The sequence below is a fragment of the Camarhynchus parvulus genome, unplaced genomic scaffold (genome assembly GCF_901933205.1).
Source record: "Camarhynchus parvulus unplaced genomic scaffold, STF_HiC, whole genome shotgun sequence".
In the NCBI taxonomy this organism is placed as follows: Eukaryota; Metazoa; Chordata; class Aves; order Passeriformes; family Thraupidae; genus Camarhynchus; species Camarhynchus parvulus.
In genome coordinates this window covers 10,707-37,177 of record NW_022148187.1, presented here as the reverse complement: position 1 = coordinate 37,177, position 26,471 = coordinate 10,707, and the positions used below count along the sequence as shown (strand labels likewise).

At 55.7% G+C, this 26,471-nt stretch overlaps 2 protein-coding genes and 1 long non-coding RNA gene across 3 annotated transcripts; all 3 read left to right on the top strand.

Annotated features, from left to right (window-relative positions):
* Window positions 1-936: 936 nt before the first annotated feature.
* Window positions 937-3,821, top strand: LOC115916158. Its single transcript, XR_004061571.1, has 3 exons — window positions 937-1,073; window positions 2,105-2,278; window positions 3,605-3,821. It is a non-coding gene; the product is annotated as an uncharacterized LOC115916158 (long non-coding RNA).
* Window positions 3,822-9,217: 5,396 nt separating this feature from the next.
* Window positions 9,218-14,149, top strand: SLC8A2 (solute carrier family 8 member A2). Its single transcript, XM_030969848.1, has 7 exons — window positions 9,218-10,886; window positions 11,493-11,596; window positions 11,688-11,705; window positions 12,169-12,293; window positions 12,376-12,475; window positions 12,773-13,048; window positions 13,689-14,149. The coding sequence occupies exons 1-7, from the start codon at window positions 9,343-9,345 to the stop codon at window positions 14,063-14,065; spliced, it is 2,544 nt and encodes an 847-aa protein (XP_030825708.1). The 5' UTR covers window positions 9,218-9,342; the 3' UTR covers window positions 14,066-14,149.
* Window positions 14,150-15,989: 1,840 nt separating this feature from the next.
* PSMD8 (proteasome 26S subunit, non-ATPase 8) lies at window positions 15,990-24,757 on the top strand. Its single transcript, XM_030969849.1, is given in 8 exon segments — window positions 15,990-16,034; window positions 16,037-16,189; window positions 16,929-17,001; window positions 17,835-17,899; window positions 21,240-21,485; window positions 22,815-22,915; window positions 23,405-23,516; window positions 24,162-24,757. Coding segments are annotated over 8 exon segments (933 nt in total). The 3' UTR covers window positions 24,300-24,757.
* The last annotated feature ends 1,714 nt before the right edge of the window (window positions 24,758-26,471 follow it).

Sequence of the window (26,471 nt, the reverse complement as noted above, 5' to 3'; positions counted from 1 at the left end):
GGTGACATTTTGGGAGGATTTGGGGGAATTTTAGGGGGAATTTTTTTTTTTGCGATTTTTGGGGGAATTTTTGGGAGAATTCTTAAATGATTTTCTAGGAATTTTACAGAATTTCTGGGGATTTTCTTTTTTTTTTATTTTTTCAGAGTATTTTGGCAGACTTTTGAGGGATTTTTTGGGGAATATTTTGGGGACTATTTGGGGCTATTTTGGCCCCCAGGAGGCTCCTGAGGCGGCCTGGCCGAGCCCCTGGAGCTGCCAAAGGGATTTGGGGATTTTTGGGGACTATTTAGGAATATTTTGGGGAAGTTTTTTGGGACTATTTCGGAATATTTTGTGCCCCCAGGAGGCTGCTGAGGCGGCCTGGCCGAGCCCCTGGAGCTGCCTGGTGGCCAAAGGGATTTGAGGATTTTTGGGGGATTTTTTTGGGATTGTTTGGGGATTTTTTGGGGATTTTTTGGGGATTTTGGGGGCTGTTTTGGGACTTTTTGGGGATTTTTGGGGTATTTAGGACGAATATTTAGGCCTGCCCCTGAGCACCTGGAGCTGCCTGGCCGAGCCCCTGGGGATTTGGGGGGATTTTGGGGGGATTGTTTGGGGACTGTTTGGGGATTTTTCGGGGGTTTTTTGGGGATTTTGGGGGGATTATTTGGGGATTTTTTTAGGGATTTTTTGGGGATTATTTAGGACTATTTAGGAATATTTAGGAATATTTTTGTGCCCCCAGGCGGCTCCTGAGGCGGCCTGGCCGAGCCCCTGGAGCTGCCTGGTGGCCAAAGGGATTTGAGGATTTTTGGGGGATTTTTTTGGGATTGTTTGGGGATTTTTTGGGGATTTTTTGGGGATTTTGGGGGGATTGTTTGGGGATCTTTTGGGGATTTTTTGGGGATTATTTAGGACTATTTAGGAATATTTAGGAATATTTTTGTGCCCCCAGGAGGCTGCTGAAGCGCGGCCTGGCCGAGCCCCTGGAGCTGCCCGGCAGCCGCGGCTCCGACGCCGTCGTTTGCGCCAAAGTCACCGACGTCGACTTCGACGGCGCCGCCGAGATCCTGCTGGGCACCTACGGCCAGGTGGGGCCAGGCTCCCAAATTCCCCAACATCCCCTGAGTTTCCCCCTTTTTCCCCCAATTTTTCTTCCATTTTTTCCCATTTTTCCCACAATTTTCTCCAATTTTTTCTCATTTTTCCTGATTTTTCCCCCATTTTCCCGCCAGTCCTGCTTCAGTTTTCCCCCATATTTCCCCCATTTTCCCCCAATTTTGCCCCAATATTTCCCAAAGTTTTCCCTCATTTTCCCCAGTTTTCCCCATTTTCCCCCCAATTTCCCCAATTTCCCAGTTTTTCCCCGATTTTCCTGCCCCTTTTACCCCTGATTTTTCCCCAATTTCCCACCATTTTCCCCAATTTTCTCCCATTTTCCCCCTACTTTTTCCACAGCTTTTCCCCAATTATTCCCCAATTCCCCCCAGTTCTCCCCCGTGTTTTTCCCTGAGTTTTTCCTGATTTTCTCCCAATTTTTCCCCAATATCCCCCCAAATTCCCCGATTTTTTCCCTAATTTCCCCCAATTTTTCCCCATTCTTCCCCCAACATTTTCCCTCTTCCCCCCATTTTTCCCCATTTTTTTACCCATTCATCCTCAATTTTTGCCTAATTTTTTCCCCATTCCTCCCCCAATTTTTCCCCATTTCCCCTCAATATTTCCCCCATTTTTCCCTCAATATTTCCCCCATTTTCCCCCAATTTTCCCCCATTTCCCCCCATTTTTCCCTCAACATTTCCCCATTTTCCCCTCAATATTTCCCCCAAATTTCCCTCAATATTTCCCTGATTTCCCCCTCAACATTTCCCCCATTTCCCCCCCAATTTTCCCCCATTTTTCCCTCAATATTTCCCTGATTTTCCCTCAATTTTCCCCCATTTTTCCCTCAATATTTCCCTGATTTTCCCTCAACATTTCCCCATTTTCCCTCCAATTTTCCCCATTTTCCCCTCAATATTTCCCCCCAATTTTCCCCCGATTTTCGCTCAATATTTCCCTGATTTTTTCCCAATTTCCCCCAATTTTCCCCTCAATATTTCCCCTCCATTCCCCCCCGCAGGAGCTGCTCTGTTACAAGTATTTTGGGTCCGATTCGGGCGGTTTTGGCCAATTCCGGCCGCTGTGGTCGCGGCGCTTCCCCTCCCCGCTGCTGGCGCTGGAGCCGCTGGACCTGACGGGGGATGGGCTGCGGGAGCTCGCCGTGGTCTGCCTGGGGGGGCTGCACGTGCTCCAGGTGCGCCCAAAACCCCAAAATCCCCAAAATCCCAAAACCCCCAAACCTTCCCCCAAAAAATTCCGACCTTTTCCTTCAAAACCCTGATTTTTTCCATGGAAAATCCGAATCTCCCCCCCCCAAAAATTCTGATTTTTTTGTCCCCAAAATATTCTGATTTTTCTGCAAATAATTCAGTTTTCCCAAAAAAAAAATTTGGGATTTTTCCTAAAGGATTTGGATTCCCCTTCCCCCCAAGAAATTTGGAGTTTTTCCCCCAAAAATTCGGAGTTTTTCCTAAAGAATTTGGTATTTTTTTCTGAAAATTGCGTGGTTTTTAGCGAAAAATTCCAAGTTTTCCCCAAATCCCCACAATTCTCCCAAATATTTGCCCAAATTCCCAAAAATTCCCCCAAATTTCCCCCAAAGGGGCCCTGGTGGGGGATGGGCTGCAGGCGACGCCGTCCTCGGCCTGGGGGGCTCCAGGTGCCCCCAAAATCCCAAATCCCCAATTTTTAACCCCAAACCCGAAATCCCAAATTTCCCCTTTTTGCCCTGAAAAATCGGAGTTCTCGGTAAAAAATCGGAGATTTTTGTCAAAAAATCAAAAAATGATTTTTTCCCTAAACATTTGGAGGTTTTACCCCAAAAATTCTGAATTTTTCACAAAGAATTCGGTTTTCCAAAAATATTCTGAGATTTTCCTAAAGAATTCGGAGTTTTCCCCAAAAATTCGGAGTTTTCCCCAAAATTTGGAGATTTTCTGCAAAACTTTGGAGTTTTTCCCCAAATCCCCAAAATTCTCCTCAATTTTCCTCCCAATCCCCAAAATTCACCCCAAATTTCCCCCAATTCCCAAAAATTCCCCCAAAATTCCCCAAACCCCCCACATTCCAAAATCTCCCCAAAATTCCCAACTTTTCCCCCAAATTTCCCCCATTTTCCCCCATTTCTCAAAATGTTCCCAAAATTTCCCCCCCAAAATTTCTCTAATTTTCCCCCCATTTCCCCCAATTTTTCCCCCCAAATTCACAAAAATTCTCTCTAAATTCCCCAAAATTTTTCCCAAAATCCCCAATTTTTCCCAAAATCCCCATTTTTTCCCCAAAATCCCGAATTTTTTTCCCAAAATCCCCAATTTTTCCCAAAATCCCCATTTTTTTCCCAAAATCCCCGTTTTTTCACCCCAAATCCCCAATTTTTTCCCAAAATCCCCATTTTTTCCCCAAATGCCCGTTTTTTCACCCCAAATCCCCATTTTTTCCCCCAAAATCCCCATTTTTCACCCCAAAATCCCCATTTTTCCCAAAATCCCGTTTTTTCACCCCAAATCCCCAATCCCCCCAGCACAGCCTGGAGCCGACGGCGCGGCTGCTCCGGGAGCGGCTGCTGCGGGAGGTGCAGCAAAAACGGGGCGAGAAACGGCAAAATCGGGCAAAAGCCGCCGAGAAACCGGGCAAGAACGCAGGAAATGCGGAAAAAACGGCGGCAAATTGGGAGGAAACCGCGGAAAAATGGGCAAAGGATCTGGGGAAACAGGAAAAAAACCCGGAAAATTGGGGAAAGAGCCGAGAAAAATGGGAAGAAACCGCAGAAAAATGGGAAAACCCCCTGGAAAAGCGAGAAAAAATGGCGGAAAATTGGGGGGAAAATGTGGGAAATTGGGGAAAAAACCCCGAGGAGGAAGAGGAGGAGGGGGAGAGCCCCGGGCCCGGCCCAAAACCTGCGGGATTCCAATAAAAAATCACAAAAAAATCCTCAAAAGTGTTCCTGGAACTCCTGGGAGAGCCCAGAAGGGTCCTGGGGGGAATTTGGGGGGAAATCGGGAAATTTGGGGGAATTTGGGGGAAAATTTGGGGAATTTGGGGGAAATTTGGGGGAATTTGGGGCCCCCAAAAGAGTCTGGGGGAAATTTTGGGGGGATTTTGGGGATTTGAGAGATTTTGGGGTCCCAGGTTGGATTTAGGGATTTTGGGGGATTTGGGGAATTTGGGGATTTTGGGGTCCCCAAGAGGGTCTGGGGAGGATTTGGGGGTCCCTGGGGGGATTTTTGGGGTCCCTGGATGAATTTTGGGCTCCCGGGATTTTTGGGGGTCCCGGGGGCGTTCCCAGGGTGGGGGCGGGGCCGCGTTCCCGCCCCTCCCCCCTCGCTCCGCCCCCCCCCCCAATGGAGCTTTAACGGCGGCGGCGGCGCGAGCGGACCCGAGGGGGAACAGGTAGGAGGGGGGGGGTCCCCCCGGACCCCCCAAAACCTCCCCCCCCCCCGCCCCTCCCCCACCCCCGGGACCACCCCCGCCCCTCCCCCCGCCGCATTTTGGGGGCGAATCGGGGAAATTGGGGAGGGGGGCGGGGGGGGGGGGGGAGGGGGGAGGGGAAGGATGAACCCCCCCCCCCCACCCCTCCCCCACCCTCGGAGCCCCCCCCGAAATTCCCCAAAATTCGCCGGAATTGGGGAAAAAAAATTCCCGAGGTTGGAACAGGTGGGTGGGGGCAGCGCCTCCCTGGATTCCGCCCGAAATCCCAGAAATTCACCCCCAAAACCCCGCGGCTTTAACCCCGCGACCCCCACGTTCCCTGGGTTTCCCCCCAAAATTCCCATTTCCCCCAAAATTCCCATTTCCCCGTTTTTCCCTGGTTTCCCCCCGACAATTCTCATTTTTCCCCTAAATTCCCCTTTTTCCTCCCAAAATTCCCCATTTCCCCCCAAATTCCTGCAGGTTTTCCCCCAAATTCCCCAAATTTCCCCGATTTCCCCCCAAAATTCCGAATTTTCCCCTCGAATTTCCCCCCAAAATTTCCCATTTCCCCCCGAAATTTCCATTTCCCCAAAATTTCCCATTTCCCCCCCCAAATTTCCCGTTTTGCTCAGATTTCCCCCCAAATTCCTGATTTTCTCAAGAAATTCCTCATTTTCCCCCAAAATTCCTTTTTTTCTCCCAAAATTTCCCATTTTCCTCCCAAATTCACCATTTTCCCCCGAAACTCCCCCAAATCTCACCCAGATCCACTCAAATTCCCCCAAATTCCCTAAAATTCCCCCAAAATTCCTTGGATTTCCTCCCGAAATCCCCAAATTCTGCAGAATTTCCCCCAAATTCACCCAAACCCCCCAAATTCCCCGAAATTCCTGAAATTCTCCCAGATTTTCTCCCAGATCCTCTCAAATTCTCCCAAATTTCTCATTTTTTCCCTAAAAGGCCCCAAATTCCCCCAGATTTCCCCCAAATTTCCCTGAATTCCCACAGATCCTCCGCGTTTGGGCTGAAATTCCCCAAATTCTCCCACATTTCGTCGTTTCTTCCTCAAAATTCCCCCAAATCCCCCCAAATTCTCCACATTTTGGCCCGAAATCCCCAAATTCCTGCAGATTTCCTGAATTTTCCCCAAATTCTCCAAAATCACCCCAAAAAATTCCCCGATTTTCCCCAAATTCCTTCAATTCCTTCAAATCTGCCCCCAAATTCCCCAAATTTCCCTCAAATCCCCCCCCAAAACCCCCAAATTTCCCCGAATTTCCCTCAAATCTCCCAATTCCCAAAAATCTCCCCCCAAATTTCCCAAATTCCGGCGAATTTCCCCCCAAATTCTGCCCCAAATCCCAGGAATTCCCTCCAAATTCCCCCTTTTGTTCTCCCCCCCCCCTCGGAAAAATCGGATTTGTCCAAATCCCGGCTTTTCCCCAACCGGGCCAAATCCGCCGCTTCGCAAATCCGCCAGAAAAAAACAGAAAAAACACAAAAATCCGCATTTTTCAGGGAAAACTCGGCGGGCTTTGGGTCGGTGCTGCTCCAAGAAAGGGAATTTTGGGGGAATTTCCCGGGAATTTTGGGATCTCGGGGCCACAATCCGGGGGAAAATCCCGGGAAATTGGGAAAATCCTCGGGATGGAGGAAAATCCCCCGAACTGGGGCGAATCCGGAGGGATTTGGGGAAATCCCCGCGCGGCCCCGCGGGGTTTGGGGTTAATTAATTCATTAATGAGGGGGGAGCAAGCGGCGTTAATTGGATTAATTGGGGGGAGGAGTGGCGGGGGGGGAGGGGGATGTGGGGCAGAAATGGGGCAGAAATGGGGAAAAATGAGGAAAAAATGGGGCAGGAAAGGGGGAAGAAATGGGGCAGGAGTGGGGCAGAAATGGGGCAGGAGTGGGGCCAGTTTGAATCTCTGGTTCCTGTTCGGATCTGTGGGTCAGGTTCGGATCTGTGGGTCAGGTTCGGATCCATGGGTCAGGTTCGGATCTGTGGGTCCAGTTCGGATCTATGGGGCCGGTTCGGGGCCGGTTTGGATCCATGGGGCAGTATTGGATCGGTGGGTCCCGTTCAGATCTATGGGTCAGTATTGGATCTATGGGGCCGGTTCGGATCCATGGGGCAGTTTGGACCCATGGCCCTGGTTCGGGGCCAGTTCGGATCCGTGGGTCAGGGATGGATCCGTGGGTCAGGGATGGATCTCTGGGGCCGGTTTCAATCCATGGGTCCAGTTTGGATCCATGGGGCAGTATTGGATCCATGGGGCCGGTTTGGATCTGTGGGTCAGGGATGGATCCGTGGGTCAGGGATGGATCTCTGGGGCCGGTTCAGATCTATGGGGGCAGTATTGGATCGGTGGGTCCGGTTCGGATCTGTGGGGCCGGTTTGGATCTCTGGGGCTGGTTCGGGTCTATGGGTTCATTTAGGACCTGTGGGTCGGGGATCCATGGGGCCGGTTTGAATCCATGGGGCCAGTGCAGATCTATGGGTCAGGTTTGGATTCACGGGGCTGGTTCGGATCTGTGGGGCTGGTTCGGGTCCGGTCCGGGTCCCATTCGGATCTCTGGGTCAGGTTCGGATCCGTGGCCCCGGTTCGGATCCGTGGGTCAGTTTTGGATCCGTGGGTCAGGTTCGGATCCGTGGCCCCGGTTCGGATCCGTGGGTCAGGTTCGGATCCGTGGCCCCGGTTCAGACCCGTGTCCCCGGTCCGGCCCCGGTCCGGCCCCGGTTCGGCTCCGGGGGGGCTCCGGGGGCTCCGAGGGGGTTTCGGCTGCGGGGGCGGCTCCGGCTCCTCCTTGGCAACCGCGCGGTTTCCATGGAAACGGGGATGGAGGAGGGAGGGGGAGGGGGAAGGACCGGGAGCCGGCGGGGGAGGGGGAGGGGGAGGAGGAGGAGGAGGGGCCAAACCGGAGCCAGAGATCCGAACCGGACCCATAGATCCGAACCTGACCCATAGATCCGAACCGGACCCCATAGATCTGAACGGGACCCCATAGATCCGAACCGGACCCATAGATCTGAACCTGACCCCATAGATCCGAACCGGACCCCATAGATCCGAACCGGACCCATAGATCCGAACCGGACCCCATAGATCTGAACCTGACCCATAGATCCGAACCGGACCCCATAGATCTGAATGGGACCCCATAGATCCGAACCGGACCCCATAGATCCAAACCGGACCCACGGATCCGAACCGGCCCCATAGATCCGAACCGGACCCCAGAGATCCGAACCGGACCCCATAGATCTGAACGGGACCCCATAGATCCGAACCGGACCCCATAGATCCGAACCGGACCCCATAGATCTGAACCTGACCCATAGATCCGAACCGGACCCCATAGATCCGAACCGGACCCATAGATCCGAACCGGACCCCATAGATCCGAACCGGACCCCATAGATCTGAACCTGACCCATAGATCCGAACCGGACCCCATAGATCCGAACCGGACCCCATAGATCTGAATGGGACCCCATAGATCCGAACCGGACCCCATAGATCCAAACCGGACCCACGGATCCGAACCGGCCCCATAGATCCGAACCGGACCCCAGAGATCCGAACCGGACCCCATAGATCTGAACGGACCCCATAGATCCGAACCGGACCCCATAGATCCGAACCGGACCCCATAGATCTGAACCTGACCCATAGATCCGAACCGGACCCCATAGATCTGAACCGGACCCATAGATCTGAACCTGACCCCATAGATCCGAACCGGACCCCATAGATCCGAACCGGACCCCATAGATCTGAACCTGACCCCATAGATCTGAACGGGACCCCATAGATCCGAACCGGCCCCATAGATCCAAACCTGACCCACGGATCCCATCCAGACCCACAGATCCATCCCAACCTTAAATCCCAACCCCACATCCCAAACCCCACATCCCTGATCCCATCCCCACATCCCTGATTCCAAATCCCCTAACCCAAACCCTGTATCCTGACCCCACATCCTGATCCCAAATCCCAAATCCCACAACCCAAACCCCACAGTCTGACCCCAAATCTCCCGCCCCACAGGCTCCTCAAGGGGCACCGTGACTGTGCCCCATATCCCAAACCCCACATCCCAAATCCCAAACCCCACATCCCATCCCCAAATCCCAAATCCCCTAACCCAAACCCCACATCCTGACCCCACATCCCACATCCCTGATCCCCTAACCCAACCCCCACAATGTGACCCCAAATCTCCTGCCCCACAGACTCCTCAAGGGGCGCCTTGACTGTGCCCCATATCCCAAACCCCAAACCCCAAACCCCACAGTCTGACCCCGAATCTCCCTCCCCGCAGGCTCCTCGAGGGGCGCTGTGGCTGTGCCCCACATCTCACATCCCAAATCCCAAACCCCAAACCCCACAGTCTGACCCCAAATCTCCCTCCCCGCAGGCTCCTCGAGGGGCGCCGTGGCTGTGCCCTACATCCCACATCCTAAAACCCAAATCCCAAATCCCTGATTCCAAATCCCCAAACCCCAAACCCCAAACCCCAAACCCCACAGTCTGACCGCAAACCCCAAACCCCACAGTCTGACCCCAAACCCCCCAGTCTGACCCCGCATCTCCCTCCCCGCAGGCTCCTCGAGGGGCGCCATGGCGGCGCTGGGCCCGGCGCTGGCGGCCTGGCTGCTGCTGAGCCTGGCGGGGAGGGCTGCCCCTTGGCGGCAGCGGGCGTCCGGGCGTCACCGAGGGCCCCAACGGCGCGTGCCACGGCGGCTCGGCGCGGTGCCAGCCCGGGCGTGCTCCTGCCCGTGTGGCAGCCGGACGAGCCGGCGGCGGGCGACAAGGCGGCGCGCGCCATCGTCTACTTCGGGCCATGATGTACCTGTTCCTGGGCGTGTCCATCATCGCCGACCGCTTCATGGCCTCCATCGAGGTGATCACGTCGCGCGAGAAGGAGATCACGGTCACCAAGGCCAACGGCGAGACCAGCGTGGGCACGGTGCGCATCTGGAACGAGACCGTCTCCAACCTGACGCTGATGGCGCTGGGCTCCTCGGCGCCCGAGATCCTCCTGTCGCTCATCGAGGTGTGCGGGCACCGATTCCAGGCCGGCGAGCTGGGCCCGGGCACCATCGTGGGCAGCGCCGCCTTCAACATGTTCGTGGTGATCGCCGTGTGCGTGTACGCCATCCCGGCGGGCGAGAGCCGCCGCATCAAACACCTGCGCGTCTTCTTCGTCACGGCCTCGTGGAGCATCTTCGCCTACATCTGGCTCTACCTCATCCTGGCCGTCATCACGCCGGGTGTGGTGCAGGTGTGGGAGGCCTTCCTCACCTTGCTCTTCTTCCCGGCCTGCGTGGTGTTCGCCTGGGCGGCCGACAAGAGGCTGCTCTTCTACAAGTACGTCTACAAGCGCTACCGCGCCGACCCGCGCAGCGGCATCATCATCGGCACCGAGGCCGGGCGCCCGCCCAAGGACCTGGAGGCCGACGGCGGCTTCCCGGCGCTGCCCGAGCCGGATCCCGGGGCGTCGCCGTCGCCGACGCCCGAGGAGAAGGAGCTGGACGAGAGCCGGCGCGAGGTGATCCAGATCCTGAAGGACCTGAAGCAGAAGCACCCGGAGAAGGAGCTGGAGCAGCTGCTGGACGCCGCCAACTACATGGCCCTGGTGCACCAGCAGAAGAGCCGCGCCTTCTACCGCATCCAGGCCACGCGGCTCATGACCGGCGCCGGCAACGTGCTCAAGAAACACGCGGCCGAGGCGGCGCGGCGCTCGCCGGCGCTGCCCGGCGAGGAGGACGAGGAGGACGAGGAGGACGAAGCGTGCAGCCGCATCTTCTTCGAGCCGTGCCTGTACCACTGCCTGGAGAACTGCGGCTCGGTGACGCTGGCCGTGGCGTGCCAGCAGGGCTTGGGCGCCAACCAGACCTTCTACGTGGATTTCCGCACCGAGGATGGCTCGGCCAAGGCGGGCTCGGACTACGAGTACAGCGAGGGCACGCTCATCTTCAAGCCGGGCGAGACGCGCAAGGAGCTGGCCATCGGCATCATCGACGACGACATCTTCGAGGAGGACGAGCACTTCTTCGTGCGGCTGCTGAACCTGCGCGTGGGCGACGCCGAGGGCATGTTCGAGGCCGACTCCGATGACCACCCCAAGGGCAAGCTGGTGGCGCCGCTGGTGGCCACGGTGACCATCCTGGACGACGACCACGCCGGCATCTTCGGGTTCCGGGAGCGCTCGGTGCGCGTCAGCGAGTGCCAGGGCCACGTGGAGGTGACGGTGGTGCGCAGCTCGGGCGCGCGCGGCACCGTCATGGTGCCCTTCCGCACCGTGGAGGGTGGCACCGCGCGTGGAGGCGGCGTCGACTACGAGGACGCCAGCGGGGAGCTGGAGTTCCGCAACGACGAGACGGCGTGAGGAAGGGCGAGGGGGAGGAGGAGGAGGGTTGGGTTGGTGGGTGGGGATGGAGGAGGAAGAGGATGGATGGGCTGTTGGGTGGCTCATTGGTTAGGAGGAGGTGGAAGAGGAAGAGGATGGATGGTGATGGCCTTGGGTGGATGGAGGACGGATCATGGATAAACGGATGGATGGGGATGGAAGGTGGTGATGATGGTGATGGTGATGATGGTGGATGACGATGATGATGGTGATGATGGATGATGCTGATGATGGTGATGATGATGATGATGATGATGGTGATGATGATGATGGATGACGGTGATGATGGTGGATGACGATGATGATGATGGATGATGGTGATGATGGTGGATGGCGATGATGATGATGGATGATGGTGATGATGATGATGATGATGATGGATGACGGTGATGATGGTGGATGACGGTGATGATGGTGGATGATGGTGATGATGATGGTGATGATGATGGATGATGGTGATGATGGTGATGATGATGATGGATGATGGTGATGATGGTGGATGACGGTGATGATGGTGGATGACGATGATGATGATGATGATGATGACCCTGAGGCCGAGGCTGCCCCGTGTCCCGCCCCAGGAAGACGCTGCAGGTGAAGATCGTTGACGATGAGGAGTACGAGAAGAAGGAGAACTTCTTCATCGAGCTGGGGACGCCGCGCTGGCTCAAGCGCGGCATCTCGGGTACGGGGACCCGCGGGGAAACGGGGAGGGGACACTGAGGGGACACTGAGGGGACACCGGGGTCTCACCGCTGTCCCCTCTCTCCCCTCAGCTCTTCTGCTCGCCCAAGGTAGGAGCCTTCGGCCTCGGACGCGCCCCATGACCATGGATGTGCCATGAGCGTGTATGTCGCCGTGTCCCACGCCACGGTGTCCTCGTGCCACCGCCCCGTCAGGTGTCCCCACGGTGTCCCCACAGTGTCCCCATGTCCCCCTATTGTGTCCCCATTGTCCCCGTTGTCCCCCCTGTCCCCACGTGTCCCCACAGTGTCCCCATGGTGTCCCCATGGTGTCCCCCCTGTCCCCATGGTGTCCCCATGTCCCCACATCCCTACCATGTCCCCATTGTGTTCCCCATGTCCCCCCATTGTGTCCCCATGTCCCCGTGGTGTCCCCGTGGTGTCCCCATGGTGTCCCCTCAGGCAGGGGACGGCGAGCGGGCGCTCTCGGCCGAGGAAGAGGAGGCATCGCTGGCATGTCCCCATGGTGTCCCCATGTCATGTCCCCATGTCCCCATGTGCCCACGGTGTGCAGGGGACGGCGAGCGGGCGCTCTCGGCCGAGGAGGAGGAGGCGCGGCGCATCGCCGAGATGGGCAAGCCGGTGCTGGGCGACAACCGGCGCCTCGAGGTGGTCATCGAGGAGTCCTACGACTTCAAGGTGACCCTGGGGACACCTCGGGGACACAGGGGATGGCCAGGGGACACGGCCTGACCCTCCCCGGTGTCCTCGGTGTCCCCAGAACACGGTGGACAAGCTGATGAAGAAAACCAACCTGGCCACCGTCATCGGCACGCACTCGTGGCGCGAGCAGTTCCTGGAGGCCATCACCGTCAGCGCAGGTGGCACGGGGTCCCGAGTGTCCCCAAGTGTCCCCAGGTGTCCCCGAGGTGTCCCCTGAGCAGCCACGGTGTCCCCCCACCATCCCCAGGGTCACCGTCAGCACAGGTGGCACGGGGTCCCGAGTGTCCCCAAGTGTCCCCAAGTGTCCCCTTGGTGTCCCCAAGGTCCTCTTGGGGTCTTCCCACCTTGTCCAGGGTCCCCTTTGGCCACCACCTTGATATCACCATTTGGGGACCCCAGTGCCACCCAACCTTGGTGACCCCAACCCCGGTGCCACCACCCCGCTGTCCCCGCAGGTGACGAGGACGAGGACGACGAAGGCCGCGAGGAGCGGCTGCCGTCGTGCTTCGATTACGTCATGCACTTCCTGACGGTGTTCTGGAAGGTTCTGTTCGCCTGCGTGCCCCCCACGGCGCTGCTGGGGGGCTGGGCGGCCTTCGGCGTCTCCATCCTCCTCCTCGCGCTGCTCACCGCCCTCATCGGAGACCTGGCCGCGCACTTCGGCTGCACCCTGGGCCTCAAGGACTCGGTCAACGCCGTCGTCTTTGTGGCGCTGGGCACCTCCATCCCCGGTGAGGGACCCCGGGGACACCTTGGGGACATCATGGGGACCTTGGGGACACCTTGGGGACCTTGGGGACAGGGTGGGACAAGGGACAGGACAATGGACAGGGACCCTGGGCCTCAAGGACTCGGTCAGCGCTGTCCCCCCCGATGTCCCCAATGCCCCCAATGTCCATGATGTCCCCTTGTCCTCTTGCCGTCCCCAACACCCCCGATGTCCCCAACACCTCCAACACTCTCAGTGTCCCAAATGTCCTGACTGTCCCCAACACCTCCAGTGTCCACAATGTCCCCAATACCTCAAACATCTCAATGTCCGCAATGTCCCCAATACCCCCAATGTCCCAATGTCCTCAGCACCCCCAATGTCCCCAACCCCCCCAATACCCCCAATGTCCCAATGTCCCCGAGACCCCCAATGTCCCCAATGTCCCCAACAGCCCCGCTGTCCCCAGCGCCCCCAATGTCCCCGACACCCCCAATGTCCCCAGCGCCCCCAACGCCCCTGCTGTCCCCAGTGTCCCCAATGTCCCCCCAATGTCCCCAATGTCCCCGAGACCCCCAATGTCCCCGCTGTCCCCAACAGCCCCGCTGTCCCCAGTGTCCCCAATGTCCCCCCAGTGTCCCCAATGTCCCCAATGTCCCCAGACACGTTCGCCAGCCGCGTGGCCGCCCTGCAGGACCCGTGTGCCGACGCCTCCATCGGCAACGTCACGGGCTCCAACGCCGTCAACGTCTTCCTGGGGCTGGGCCTGGCCTGGTCGGTGGCCGCCGTGTACTGGGCGGCGCAGGGGCGGCCGTTCCGCGTCCCGCCGGGCACGCTGGCCTTCCCCGTCACGCTCTTCACCATCTTCGCTTTCCTCGCCATCGGCGTGCTGCTCTGGCGGCGCCGCGCGCCCATCGGCGGCGAGCTGGGGGGGCCCCGCGCCCCCAAAATCCTCACGGCCGGGCTCTTCCTGCTGCTCTGGCTGCTCTACGTGCTCTTCGCCAGCCTGGAGGCGTACTGCCACATCCAGGGGTTCTGACTGGGAATACTGGGAATACTGGGAGGGACTGGGGGCACAATGGGGACACGGACAGACGGACAGGAACCAGCCCTTGGGGATCACTGCCACATCCAGGGGTTCTGACTGGGGACCCTGGGAGGGACTGGGAGGGACTGGGGGCACAATGGGGACACGGACAGACGGACAGGAACCAGCCCTTGGGGATCGCTGCCACATCCAGGGGTTCTAACTGGGAATACTGGGAATACTGGGAGGGACTGGGGGCACAATGGGGACACGGACAGACGGACAGGAACCAGCCCTTGGGGATCGCTGCCACATCCAGGGGTTCTGACTGGGAATACTGGGAGGGACTGGGAGGGACTGGGGGGGACTGGAGGAGCAATGGGGAACAGGGACAGACGGACAGGGACAGAGCAGCCCTTGGGGATCGCTGCCGCACCCCGGGGTTCTGACTGGGGGCACTGGGGGCACTGGGGGCGCTGGGGGCGCTGGGGGCGCTGCTGGATGGCCGCAGGGCACAGGGCCGGGGGGACAGGGCCATTGTCACCTCCCCGGGGTCCCCCCCGATGTCCCCACGTTAATTTGGGGTCCCCCCATGTCCCCTCCCCCACCCCAGGGACCCTTGGGCCACCTCAGGGACCCCCCAGGACCCCCCAAAATCCCCCCAAGGACCCCAAATGTCCCCACTGGGGACCCCAAACCCCCCCAAGGGACCCCAAAATCCCTTCAGGGACCCCCAATCCCCCCCCAGAGACCCCAAACCCCCCCGGAGACCCCAAATCCCTCCAGGGACCCCCAAATCCCTTCAGGGACCCCCAAATCCCTTCAGGGACCCCCAATCCCCCCCCGGAGACCCCAAATCCCTCCAGGGACCCCCAAATCCCTTCAGGGACCCCCAATCCCCCCCTGGGGACCCCAAATCCCTCCAGGGACCCCCAAATCCCTCCAGGGACCCCCAAATCCCTCCAGGGACCCCCCGGCCCCTCCTCCCCTCCCCCCCCGGGTCCGTTTCTTATCTCGCAGCGTTTTTTTAAAGGGTGGGGGAGGGGCGCGGTGGGGGCGGGGCGCGGTGGGGGGGGTGGGGGGAGGGGCGCCCCCGGAAAACCAAAAACAGAAAAAAAAAAAATCAAAAGAAAAATAAAAACCCAAAAAACTCCAAACGCGACCGCGGCTGTGACTGAGCGCGCGCGAGAGGGGGCGGCCCGTGACGTCACGCGCTCGTCATGACGTCACGCACGCCCCGATGACGTCATCCTTCCACCCTCCGACCCCCTCTCGCCTCCGGCCGTAAAGCGCGCGGGACGGCGGAAAGCGGCTGCCGCAAAGCGCGGCGCGTTGCCATGGCGACCGGCGTGCCCGGCAGCGTTACCATGGCAACCGTCCCGGAGGCCCCAAAACCGCCGCGGGAGGCCCAAAATCCCCCTGGGGACCCCAAAATCACCTCAGGGACCCCCAAACCACCCTGGGGACCCCAAAATCACCTCAGGGACACCCAAAATCCCCCTGGGGACCCCAAAATCACCTCAGGGACACCCAAACCACCCTGGGGACCCCAAAATCACCTCAGGGACTCCAAACCCGCTCTGGGGACCCCAAACCCATCCTGGGCACCCCAAAACACCTCAGGGACCCCCAAAATCACCTCAGGGACCCCCAAAATCACCTCAGGGACCCCGAACCCCCACGGGGCCCCCTCAGAAGCGGGGCCCGCCGTAAAGCGCCGCCGTTACCACGGCAACCCCCGCCCGGCGCGCGCCGTCGTCATGGCGACGCCCTCACGACAACCGTAGAGCGCGGCGGGCGGGGGGGGTGTGCCAAAGGCGGCGTTGCCATGGCGACGAGCCCGCGCCGAGGCGGTGCCGTAACGCGCGGCGGCGCTGCCGGGGGCGGTGCCGGAAAGCGCGGCGGGCTCGCGGCAGTGTCGCGTTGGCGCGCAGTCATGGCGGTGCCGAACGGGGCCGGCGCCGCGGCCGGGGCGGGCCCGGGGGAGCCGGGCTGGGCCTGGCGCTCCCGGCGGCCCCGGGCGGCACCGGGGGAGGCCTCAGGGCCGCGGCCGGGCTGTACGAGCAGCTCAAGGGAGAGTGGGGCCGGAAAAGCCCCAACCTGGCCAAGTGCGGGGAGGCGCTGGGCAGGCTCAAGGTGAGCGGGGGCGGGGATTTTGGGGGATTTTCTGAGGGGGGTTTGAAGTGGCTGAGGGGTTTGGGGGATGTTTTGGGGGGGGCTTGAGGTATTTTGGGGGCTTCTGAGGGGGATTTTGGGGGGGGGATGATTTTTGGGGGTTGAGGGGGAGTGGCTGAGAGGGGTTTGGGGGATTTTTGGGGGCTTTTGAGGGGGATTTTTTGGGGAGTTTGAGGGAAATTTGGGGGATTTTGGGGGGTTTGAGGGAAATTTGGGGGATTTTTGGGGAGTCTGAGGGGATTTGGGGGATTTTGGGGGATTTTGGGGAAGTCTGAGGGGATTTTTGGGGGTCTGAGGGGGGTTTGGTGGAGGCTGGGGGTGAGGGGGGGGATTTGCTTGGGGGTTTGAGGGGGATTTGGGGTGAATTTGGGAGATTTTTTGGGGAATTTTGGCGGGTTTGGGGGAATTTGTGGGTCTGAGGGGTCTGGGGGTGAGGGCAGCCCCGAATTTGGGACAATTAGAGCGGAATTTGGGGTTCCTGAGGGGGTCCCGGATTTTTGGGGTGTCCCCACCCCCACCCCCCCTTTGTGTCATTTCCTGTAAACACCAATGAACCCCGAGGCATTAATTAACGCCAAGCCATTAATTAACGCTGAATCTTGAATGAACCGGGTTGGTCAGGGCTGGGGGGGCACCGAGACCCCCCCAGGGTCCCCCAGATTCCATGGGGACCCCCGGAACCTCCCCGAAATCCCCGCAGGTGGCTCTGCTGGACCTGAACTTCCTCCCCACCTCCGGCTCGGCCATGACCAAGCAGCAGCTGATCCTGGCCCGTGAGTGCCCCAAAATCCCCAAAAATAACCCCAAAAACGGACCAAAATACCCCCCAAAAACCTGCCCAAAACTGGACCAAAATAACCCCCAAAATGGACCAAAATACTGCCCAAAAATGGACCATAATACCCCAAAAATACCCCCAAAGATAGCCCGAGATACCCCAAAAAATCTGCCCAAAAATGGCCCAAAATACTCCCAAAAATATTCCCAAAACTGGACCAAAATACCCCAAATGTACCCCTAAAAATAGCCCAAAAATCTGCCCAAAAATGGACCAAAATATCCCCCAAAATCTGCCTGAAGTGGACCAAAATACCCAAAAAATACCCCCAAAAATCTTTCTAAAAGTTCTCAAAATGTCCCCTAAGGATGCTCCCAAAAATCCACTAAAATACCCCACAAAAATCCCCTTAAAAAAGCCCCAAAAATCCCCCAAAGACCTCCCCAAGAAACCTGCAATGGCCCCAAAATTCCCTAAAAATCCCCCCCAAAAATCCCTCAAAAATACCCAGAAAAATCCTCAAAAATCACAAAATTCCCCCCAAAGTGGCCCAAAATTCCCCAAAATCCCTCCAAAACCCCCTTAAATCCCCCCAAATCTTTTCCAACCCCCCCCCAAATTTCACCCAAACCTTTCCCAAACCCCAAATTCCCATTTTTTTCCCCGTTTTTTCCCATTTTTTTTCCCATTTTTCCCATTTTTTCCCCATTTTTCCCATTTTTCCCATTTTTCCCATTTTCCCATTTTTCCCCATTTTTCCCCATTTTTTCCCATTTTTCCCGTTTTTCCCCATTTTCCCCATTTTTCCCATTTTGTCCCCGTTTCCAGGGGACATTTTGGAGATCGGGGCGCAGTGGAGCATCCTGAGGAAGGACATCCCCTCCAAAACCCCTCAAAACCCCCTTAATTCCCCCAAAACCTCCTTAAATCCCCCCAAATCTTTTCCAAACCCCCCAAACCTTTTCCAAACTCCAAATCCCCATTTTTTCCCATTTTTTTCCCATTTTTCCCATTTTTCCCCATTTTTTCCCATTTTTCCCCATTTTCCCCATTTTTTCCCCATTTTTCCCATTTTTTCCCATTTTTTTCCCATTTTTCCCATTTTTTCCCCATTTTTCCCCATTTTTTCCCATTTTCCCCATTTTGTCCCCGTTTCCAGGGGATATTTCAGAGATCGGGGCTCAGTGGAGCATCCTGAGGAAGGACATCCCCTCCAAAACCCCTTAAATCCCCTTAATTCCCCAAAACCTCCTTAAATCCCCCAAATCTTTTCCAAATCCCCCCAAACCTTTTCCAAACCCCAAATTCCCATTTTTCCCATTTTTCCCCATTTTTCCCATTTTTCCCCGTTTTTTCCCATTTTTTTCCCATTTTTCCCCATTTTTTTCCCCTTTTTTTCCTCCTTTTTCCCATTTTTTTCCCATTTTTCCCCATTTTTCCCCATTTTTTCCCATTTTTTTTTCCCATTTTTTTCCCATTTTTCCCATTTTTCCCATTTTTCCCATTTTTCCCATTTTCCCCATTTTGTCCCCGTTTCCAGGGGATATTTCAGAGATCGGGGCTCAGTGGAGCATCCTGAGGAAGGACATCCCCTCCAAAACCCCTTAAATCCCCCTTAATTCCCCTAAAACCTCCTTAAATCCCCCCAAATATTTTCCAAACCCCCCCAAACCTTTTCCAAACCCCAAATTCCCATTTTTCCCCATTTTTCCCCATTTTTCCCATTTTTTCCCCATTTTTCCCATTTTTCCCATTTTTTCCCTTTTTTTCCCCTTTTTCCCCATTTTTTTCCCATTTTTCCCATTTTTCCCCATTTTTCCCCATTTTTCCCCATTTTTTTTTCCCATTTTCCCCCATTTTTCCCATTTTGTCCCCGTTTCCAGGGGACATTTTGGAGATCAGTAGCAGTGGAGCATCCTGAGGAAGGACATCCCCAAAACCCCTCAAAACCCCCTTAATTCCCCCCAAAACCTCCTTAAATCCCCCCAAATCTTTTCCAAACCCCCAAATTTCACCCAGACCTTTCCCAAACCCCAAATTCCCATTTTTCCCCGTTTTTTCCATTTTTTCCCATTTTTTTCCCATTTTTCCCCATTTTTTTCCCCATTTTTTCCCATTTTTTCCCATTTTTCCCATTTTTCCCCATTTTTTCCCATTTTTTCCTATTTTTCCCCATTTTTTCCCCTTTTTCCCATTTTGTCCCCGTTTCCAGGGGACATTTTGGAGATCGGGGCTCAGTGGAGCATCCTGAGGAAGGACATCCCCTCCAAAACCCCTCAAAACGCCCTTAATTCCCCCAAAACCTCCTTAAATCCCCCCAAATCTTTTCCAAACCCCCCAAATTTCACCCAGACCTTTCCCAAACCCCAAATTCCCATTTTTTCCCATTTTTCCCCATTTTTTCCCTTTTTTTTTTTTCCCATTTTTTCCCATTTTTTCCCATTTTTCCCCATTTTTTCCCATTTTTTCCCATTTTTCCCCATTTTTTTCCCTTTTTTCCCCGTTTTTCCCCATTTTTTTTCCCATTTTCCCCATTTTTCCCATTTTGTCCCCGTTTCCAGGGGACATTTTGGAGATCGGGGCGCAGTGGAGCATCCTGAGGAAGGACATCCCCCCCAAAACCCCTCAAAACCCCCTTAATTCCCCCAAAACCTCCTTAAATCCCCCCAAATATTTTCCAAATCCCCCCAAACCTTTTCCAAACTCCAAATTCCCATTTTTTTCCCATTTTTTCCCATTTTTCCCATTTTTTCCCCGTTTTTTCCCATTTTTTCCCATTTTTCCCATTTTTTCCCATTTTTCCCATTTTTTCCCATTTTTTCCATTTTCCCAATTTTTTCCCATTTTTCCCATTTTTCCCATTTTTTCCCATTTTTCCCATTTTTCCCATTTTTCCCATTTTTTTCCCATTTTTTCCCATTTTTTCCCATTTTTCCCCATTTTTTCCCCATTTTTCCCCATTTTTTTTCCCATTTTTCCCATTTTTCCCATTTTTTTCCCATTTTTCCCATTTTTCCCCATTTTTTTCCCATTTTCCCCTTTTTTCCCATTTTGTCCCCGGGGACATTTTGGAGATCGGGGGTTTGGTGGAACATCCTGAGGAAGGACATTTGGGGCGTTACATGGGATTTTTGGGGCTACTACTTGACTACATGGTTTTGGGGGTTTGGGGAACTTTGGGGCATTTGGGATAAAATTTCGGGGTTTCGGGGTTTTGAGGGGGAGTTTCCTTGCTCGGGATGCTCCACGGGGCTCCGATTTCCAAAACATCCCCATGGAAACGGAAATAAAATGGGAATTTGGGGTTTGGGAAAGGTTTGGGTGAAATGCGGGGAGTTTTGGGTCAAATTGGGTGGGATTTGGGGGATTTTTGGGGGTTTTGGGTCAAATTGGGTGGGATTTGGAGGATTTTGGGGGTTTGGGTCAAATTGGGTGGGATTTGGGGGATTTTTGGGGGTTTGGATCAAATTTGGGGGGATTTTGGGGGTTTTGGATCAAATTGGGTGGGATTTGGGGGATTTTGGGGGGTTTTGGATCAAATTGGGTGGGATTTGGGGGATTTTGGGGATTTTGGATCAAATTGGGGGGGATTTGGGGGATTTTGGATCAAATTGAGGGGGATTTGGGGGATTTTTGGGGGTTTGGATCAAATTGGGGGGGATTTGGGGGATTTTGGATCAAATTTTTGGGGGTTTGGATCAAATTGAGGGGGATTTGGGGGATTTTTGGGGGTTTGGATCAAATTTGGGGGATTTTGGGGGGTTTTGGATCAAATTTGGGGGATTTGGGGGATTTTTGGGGGGTTTTGGATCAAATTGGGTGGGATTTGGGGGATTTTTGGGGGTTTGGATCAAATTTGGGGATTTTGGGGGTTTTGCTCAGGATGCTCCACTGGGCCCCAGCCTCCAAAACGTTCCCTGGAAAAGGGGGAAAATGGGAATTTGGGCTTTGGAAATGATTCGAGTGAAATTCGGGGGGGGTTAGGTGGGATTTGGGGGGCTCTGGAATGTTCTGGAACCCCCTGAGAACATTCCGGAACCTCTCAGGAAGAGCTGCCTGAGGGGTCCCTGCTGGGGCTGCACCTACTGGGGGGCACTGAGGGTACACGGAACGTTCCGGAATGTTCTGGAATCGCTCAGAACCTTCTGGAAGCCCTCAGAATGTTCTGGAACCCCGCAGGGAGGAGGTGTCTGAGTTGGTGTGGCAGCACCAGCTGCTGGGGCTGAACCTGCTGGGGGCACTGGGGGGGCTCAGAACCTTCTGGAACATCCGGGATGTTCTGGAATGTCTCAGAACGTTCCGGAACCCCGCAGGGAGGAGCTGCCCGAGTCGGCGTCGTGGCACCAGCTGCTGGGGCTGAACCTGCTGTTCCTGCTGTCCCAGAACCGCGTGGCCGAGTTCCACACGGAGCTGGAGCGGCTGCCGGCGCCCGACATCCAGGGCAACCTGTTCATCCGGCACCCCGTGTCCCTGGAGCAGGTACGGGGGGGATTTAGGGGATTTAGGAACCTGTTCATCCGGCACCCCGTGTCCCTGGAGCATACGGGGATTTAGGGAAGGGATTTAGGAACCTGTTCATCCGCACCCCGGCACCCTGCTGGAGAACGGGGGATTTAGGGGATTTAGGGATTTAGGGATTTAGGAACCTGTTCATCCGCACCCCCGTGTCCCTGGAGCAGGTATGGGGGGGATTTGGGGATTTGGGGGATTTAGGAACCTGTTCAGCACCCCTGTCCCTGGAGCAGGAATGGGGGATTTTGGGGATTTAGGAACCTGTTCATCCTGCACCCCTGTCCCTGGAGAGGCCGGGGGGATTTAGGGGATTTAGGAACCTGTTCATCCGACACCCTGTGTCCCTGGAGCAGGTATGGGGGATTTAGGGGATTTAGGGGATTTAGGAACCTGTTCATCAGACACCCCGTGTCCCTGGAGCAGGTACGGGGGGGGATTTAGGGGATTTAGGAACCTGTTCATCCGACACCCCGTGTCCCTGGAGCAGGTATGGGGGATTTAGGGATTTAGGGGATTTAGGGGATTTAGGAACCTGTTCATCAGACACCCCGTGTCCCTGGAGCAGGTACGGGGGGGATTTTTGGGGATTTTCAGGGATTTTTGGGGATTTTCAGGGATTTTTGGGGATTTTCAGGGATTTTTGGGGATTTTCGGGGATTTGGGGCTGGGATCCAGGGCAGTGTCCCTGGCGCAGGTTTGGGGACGTTCCTGTGGAATTCTGGGGACTTCTGACCCCATTTTGGGCTGGTTTACCCCACTTTGGGGCTGTTTTACCTCAGTTCTGGGGTGTTGTACGCCAATTTGGGGTGTTTTGTTCAGTTTGGGTTTTTTTAATGTCATTTCTGGGGTGTTTAATCCCATTTTGGGGCATTTTGCCAATTTTGGAGTGTTTTATCCCACTTAGGAGGTGTTTTATTCAGTTTTTGGGTGTTTTATTCAGTTTTTGGGTGTTTTATCCCACTTAGGAGGTGTTTTATTCAGTTTTTGGGTGTTTTATTCAGTTTTTGGGTGTTTTATTCAGTTTTTGGGTGTTTTATCCCACTTAGGAGGTGTTTTATTCAGTTTTTGGGTGTTTTATTCAGTTTTTGGGTGTTTTATCCCATGTTTGAGTGTTTTATTCAGTTTTTGGGTGTTTTATTCAGTTTTTGGGTGTTTTATCCCACTTAGGAGGTGTTTTATTCAGGTTTTGGGTGTTTTATTCAGTTTTTGGGTGTTTTATTCAGGTTTTGGGTGTTTTATTCAGTTTTTGGGCGTTTTATCCCACGTTTGAGTGTTTTACCCCGTTTTTGTCCCCAGTACCTGATGGAGGGCAGCTACAACAAAGTGTTCCTGGCCAAGGGCAACATCCCAGCCGAGAGCTACACCTTCTTCATCGACATCCTGCTGGACACCATCAGGTCTGGGACCCCAAACCCCCCCAAAGTCACCCCAAAATCCCTCTGAACCCCAAACCCCAAAAATTCCCCCTGAAATATCCCCAAAATATCCCCGCCCAAAACTGCCCCCAAACCACCCCAAACCCCTCCCCTGGGCAGAGTTCATTGATATCCTGCTGGGCACCATCAGGTCAGAGACCCCAAAATCCCCCAAAATCACCCCAAAACCGCCTCAAAACCCCTCTGAACCCCCCCAAAATCCTCCTGAAACCCCCAAAACTCCCCAATTTCCCCTTCAATCCCCCCCAAAATCCCCCAAACCCTCCCAAAACCCCCCAAATTTCCCCATCCCAGGGACGAGATCGCGGGCTTCATCGAGGCTGTAAACCCCCCCAAAACCTCCAAATCCCCCTGAAATCCCCCAAATTTCCCCAATATCCCCCAAAATCCCCCTGAAACCCCCCCAAACCCCCTGAACCCCCCAAAATCCCCCAAATTTCCCCATCCCAGGGACGAGATCGCGGGCTGCATCGAGGCCGCCTACGAGCGGATCCTGTTCCCCGAGGCCGCGCGGATCCTGTTCTTCAGCTCGCCCCGCAAGATGACCGACTACGCCAAGAAGGTACCACAAACACCCCAAAAACACCCTGAAACACCCCAAAAATGGTCTGAAACACCCCAAAACGGTCTGAAACACCCCAAAAACACCCTGAAACACCCCAAAAATGGTCTGAAACACCCCAAAACAGGCTGAAACACCCCTGAAACACCCCAAAAACACCCTGAAACACCCCCAAAACAGGCTGAAACACCCCAAAAACGTTCTGAAACACCCCAAAAACGTTCTGAAACACCCAAAAACGGTCTGAAACACCTCAAAAACACCCTGAAATATCACATGAGCGCCCTAAAATACCCCAAAACCACCCCAAAAATGTCCTGAAACACCCCAAACCACCCCGAACGCCCCCAAATCCCCTCAACCCCCCCCAAACCCCCCAATATTTGCCCCAAGCCCCCCAGTATCCACCCCAAATCCCCTTTAACCCCCTGCAGTCCCCCTAAATCCCCCAATCCCCACCCCAAACCCCCTAAATCCCTCCCAAATCCCCCTTAAACTCCCAATATCCGCCCCAAACCTCCCAAATCCCCCCCAAACCTCCCCTAAACCCCCCCAGTTCCCCCTCAAACCCCCCAATACCCACCCCAGACCCCTTTTAATCCCTTTTTCCCCCCTTTTTTCTCCTTTTCCGCCCCGTTTTCCCAGCGGGGCTGGGTGCTGGGCCCCTCCAACTATTACAGCTTCGGGGGGCGGCAGCAGAAGGCCGAGGACCCCCCGATCCCCTCCACGGAATTGGCCACGCAGGTCATCGAGTACGCCCGGCAGCTCGAGATGATCGTCTGAAAAACACAAAATTCCCTCATTCCCTCTTTATTCCCTTTTTTTCCCGCCTTTTTTTCGCGTTTTTTCGCCTTTTTTTCCCGTGATTTTTCTGCCTTTTTTCGCCTTTTTTGGAGGTTTCCAATGTTTAAAGTGGTTTTTTTTTTTTTTGGAGGGGCTTAATGGTTAAAGATTATTTGGGCCTTTTCCGTGTTAACACCTCCAAAATCTCCCCAAAACTCCTTTTATTCTCCTTATTTGTCTTATTTTATTGCATTTTTTGGGGGGTTGAAGTATTTTTTAGGGTGTGGTTAAATATTTAAAGGGGGGTTTGGGGGTCTTGATGCTCTCTGAGACCCCCGGGATCCCCAAAATCCCCTTTTCTTCCCATTTTCTCTTCAATTTTTGCATTTTTGGGGGCAGTCTTGATGTGGGAACCCCCAAACCCCCTCAGACCACCCCAAAACACCCCCAAATCCCCCTTTTAACTCCCATTTCCCCTCATTTTTGGGAGGTTTCACAATTTAAAGGTTCTTTGTGGGGAATTTGGGGAAATTGTCCCCTGTCCCCTCCCTGCACCCCCTTTTTGATCAGATCCGGGGGGCTGAGCCCCCTCCCCAAAAATACAACCCCCAAAATGTTGTTCCAATAAAGTGCTGGAGCCGGAGTGAGGCGGTTTTGGGGGCTTCGGGGTCATTTTCGGTCATTTTGGGGCCGTTTCGTTCTGAGGGGGCTCCGGGACCCCCGAATTGGGGAGGGGGCGGTGCCAATCCCACACGGCGAAACCCCGCCCCCTCTCTCCTGATTGGCTGAGGGACTCCCGCGCCTCACGCTGATTGGTCGAGGTTCTCCCCAGCAAAAAAGGCGCGCTCCTTGCCCGGCGGAATGAAAGGGCTGAGATGATTGGGTGGGGATGGCGGGAATGAGAGGAGAGCGGTGATTGGTTGGAGCCGCGGGGCGTGTAGCCAATGAGCGTGCGAAGGGGCGGGGTTGAGATGAGGCGAGGAGGGAGTGCTCCCCCTTGCGGGCGGGAGGCCCAGTGCTCCCAGTTACCCCCAGTGCTCCCAGTTATTCCCAGTTCCCTCCCAGTTGTCCCCAGTGCTCCCAGTCACCGCCAGTGTCCTCCCAGTAGCTCCTGCACTAACTCTGAGGAGAGGAGAACGTCCCACACGCTCCGCGCCGGCCAATCCCAAGCGAAAACACCAGCAAATCGACCAATCAGAGCGCAGCGCTGGGGGCGTGGGCATTGATTGACGTACAGCTCAACCAATGAGTGAGCGGCATGCCCGGTGGGCGAGACCAGAGGCCGGGGCTCCTCGAGTCGAGCCAATGGTGGCCGGATGATGTTGATTGACGACTTGTGGCGGCAATGGCGGGGGCGCCGCGGCCGAAGGGTGCTGTGGGAAGAGGGAGGCGGGATCTGCGGGTTGGACAAGAAGAAGGGCGGAGCCTCGCCCTGACAGGCAACGGCTCCTCCAATCAGCGCGGTGGGCGGGCGGACCGTTACTGCGGGGGCCAATGGAATTCTCAGGATTGCACTGATGGGCAGTTCAGCCGATCAATAGGAGGGGGGTTTTTCTGCGACCGGGCAAATCACAACGGCGTGCGGCGTCGCGGGTGTGGCGGGAACGACGTTAGCCAATAGGATGCCCGGACCGCCTTGATTGACGCGTGGGCGGGCCAATGGGGGCGTGTCGTGGGCGGGACTACGGAGCGGGGCGCCATGTCGCGGCGGCGGTGGCGCGGCCCTCAGGGTGCCGAAGGTGGCGGACGCGGAGCCGACATGGGGAAGATGGCTACGGGCGGCGGCGGTGGCGGTTCGGGCCGATATTACGGCGGCGGTGGCGGCGGCGAAGGCGGGAGAGCCCCTAAACGCCTGAAAACCGAGAGCGCGGAGGCGCCGCCTCATGGGCCCGGCGGGCCGGGGGGCGCAGGCGGCGGAGCCGGAGCGGGAGGATCGGTGAGAACGGGGGAAAAGCGGGGAAGGGGTTTGGTGTGGGGAGCGGGGGCAGAACAGCTCCTTGAGGGGCGGAAAATGCTGTGAGGGGGGTAAATATGGCGGTAGGAGCTGAGGGGGGTAAAAGAGCTCCTGTGAGGGGGAAAAAATGGAGGCGGGAGCTGAGGGGGTAAAAGAGCTCCCGTGAGGGGGCAGAAATGGCGGGAAGGGGTGAAGGGGGTAAAAGAGCTCCCGTGAGG

Coding starts and splice junctions, on each gene's coding strand:
- SLC8A2 (XM_030969848.1), top strand. CDS start 9,343: ATGATGTACCTGTTCCTGGGCGTGTCCATCATCGCCGACCGCTTCATG. Junction 10,887..11,492: donor TTCCGCAACGACGAGACGGC/GTGAGGAAGGGC, acceptor GTCCCGCCCCAG/GAAGACGCTGCAGGTGAAGA. Junction 12,294..12,375: donor AGGAGTCCTACGACTTCAAG/GTGACCCTGGGG, acceptor CGGTGTCCCCAG/AACACGGTGGACAAGCTGAT.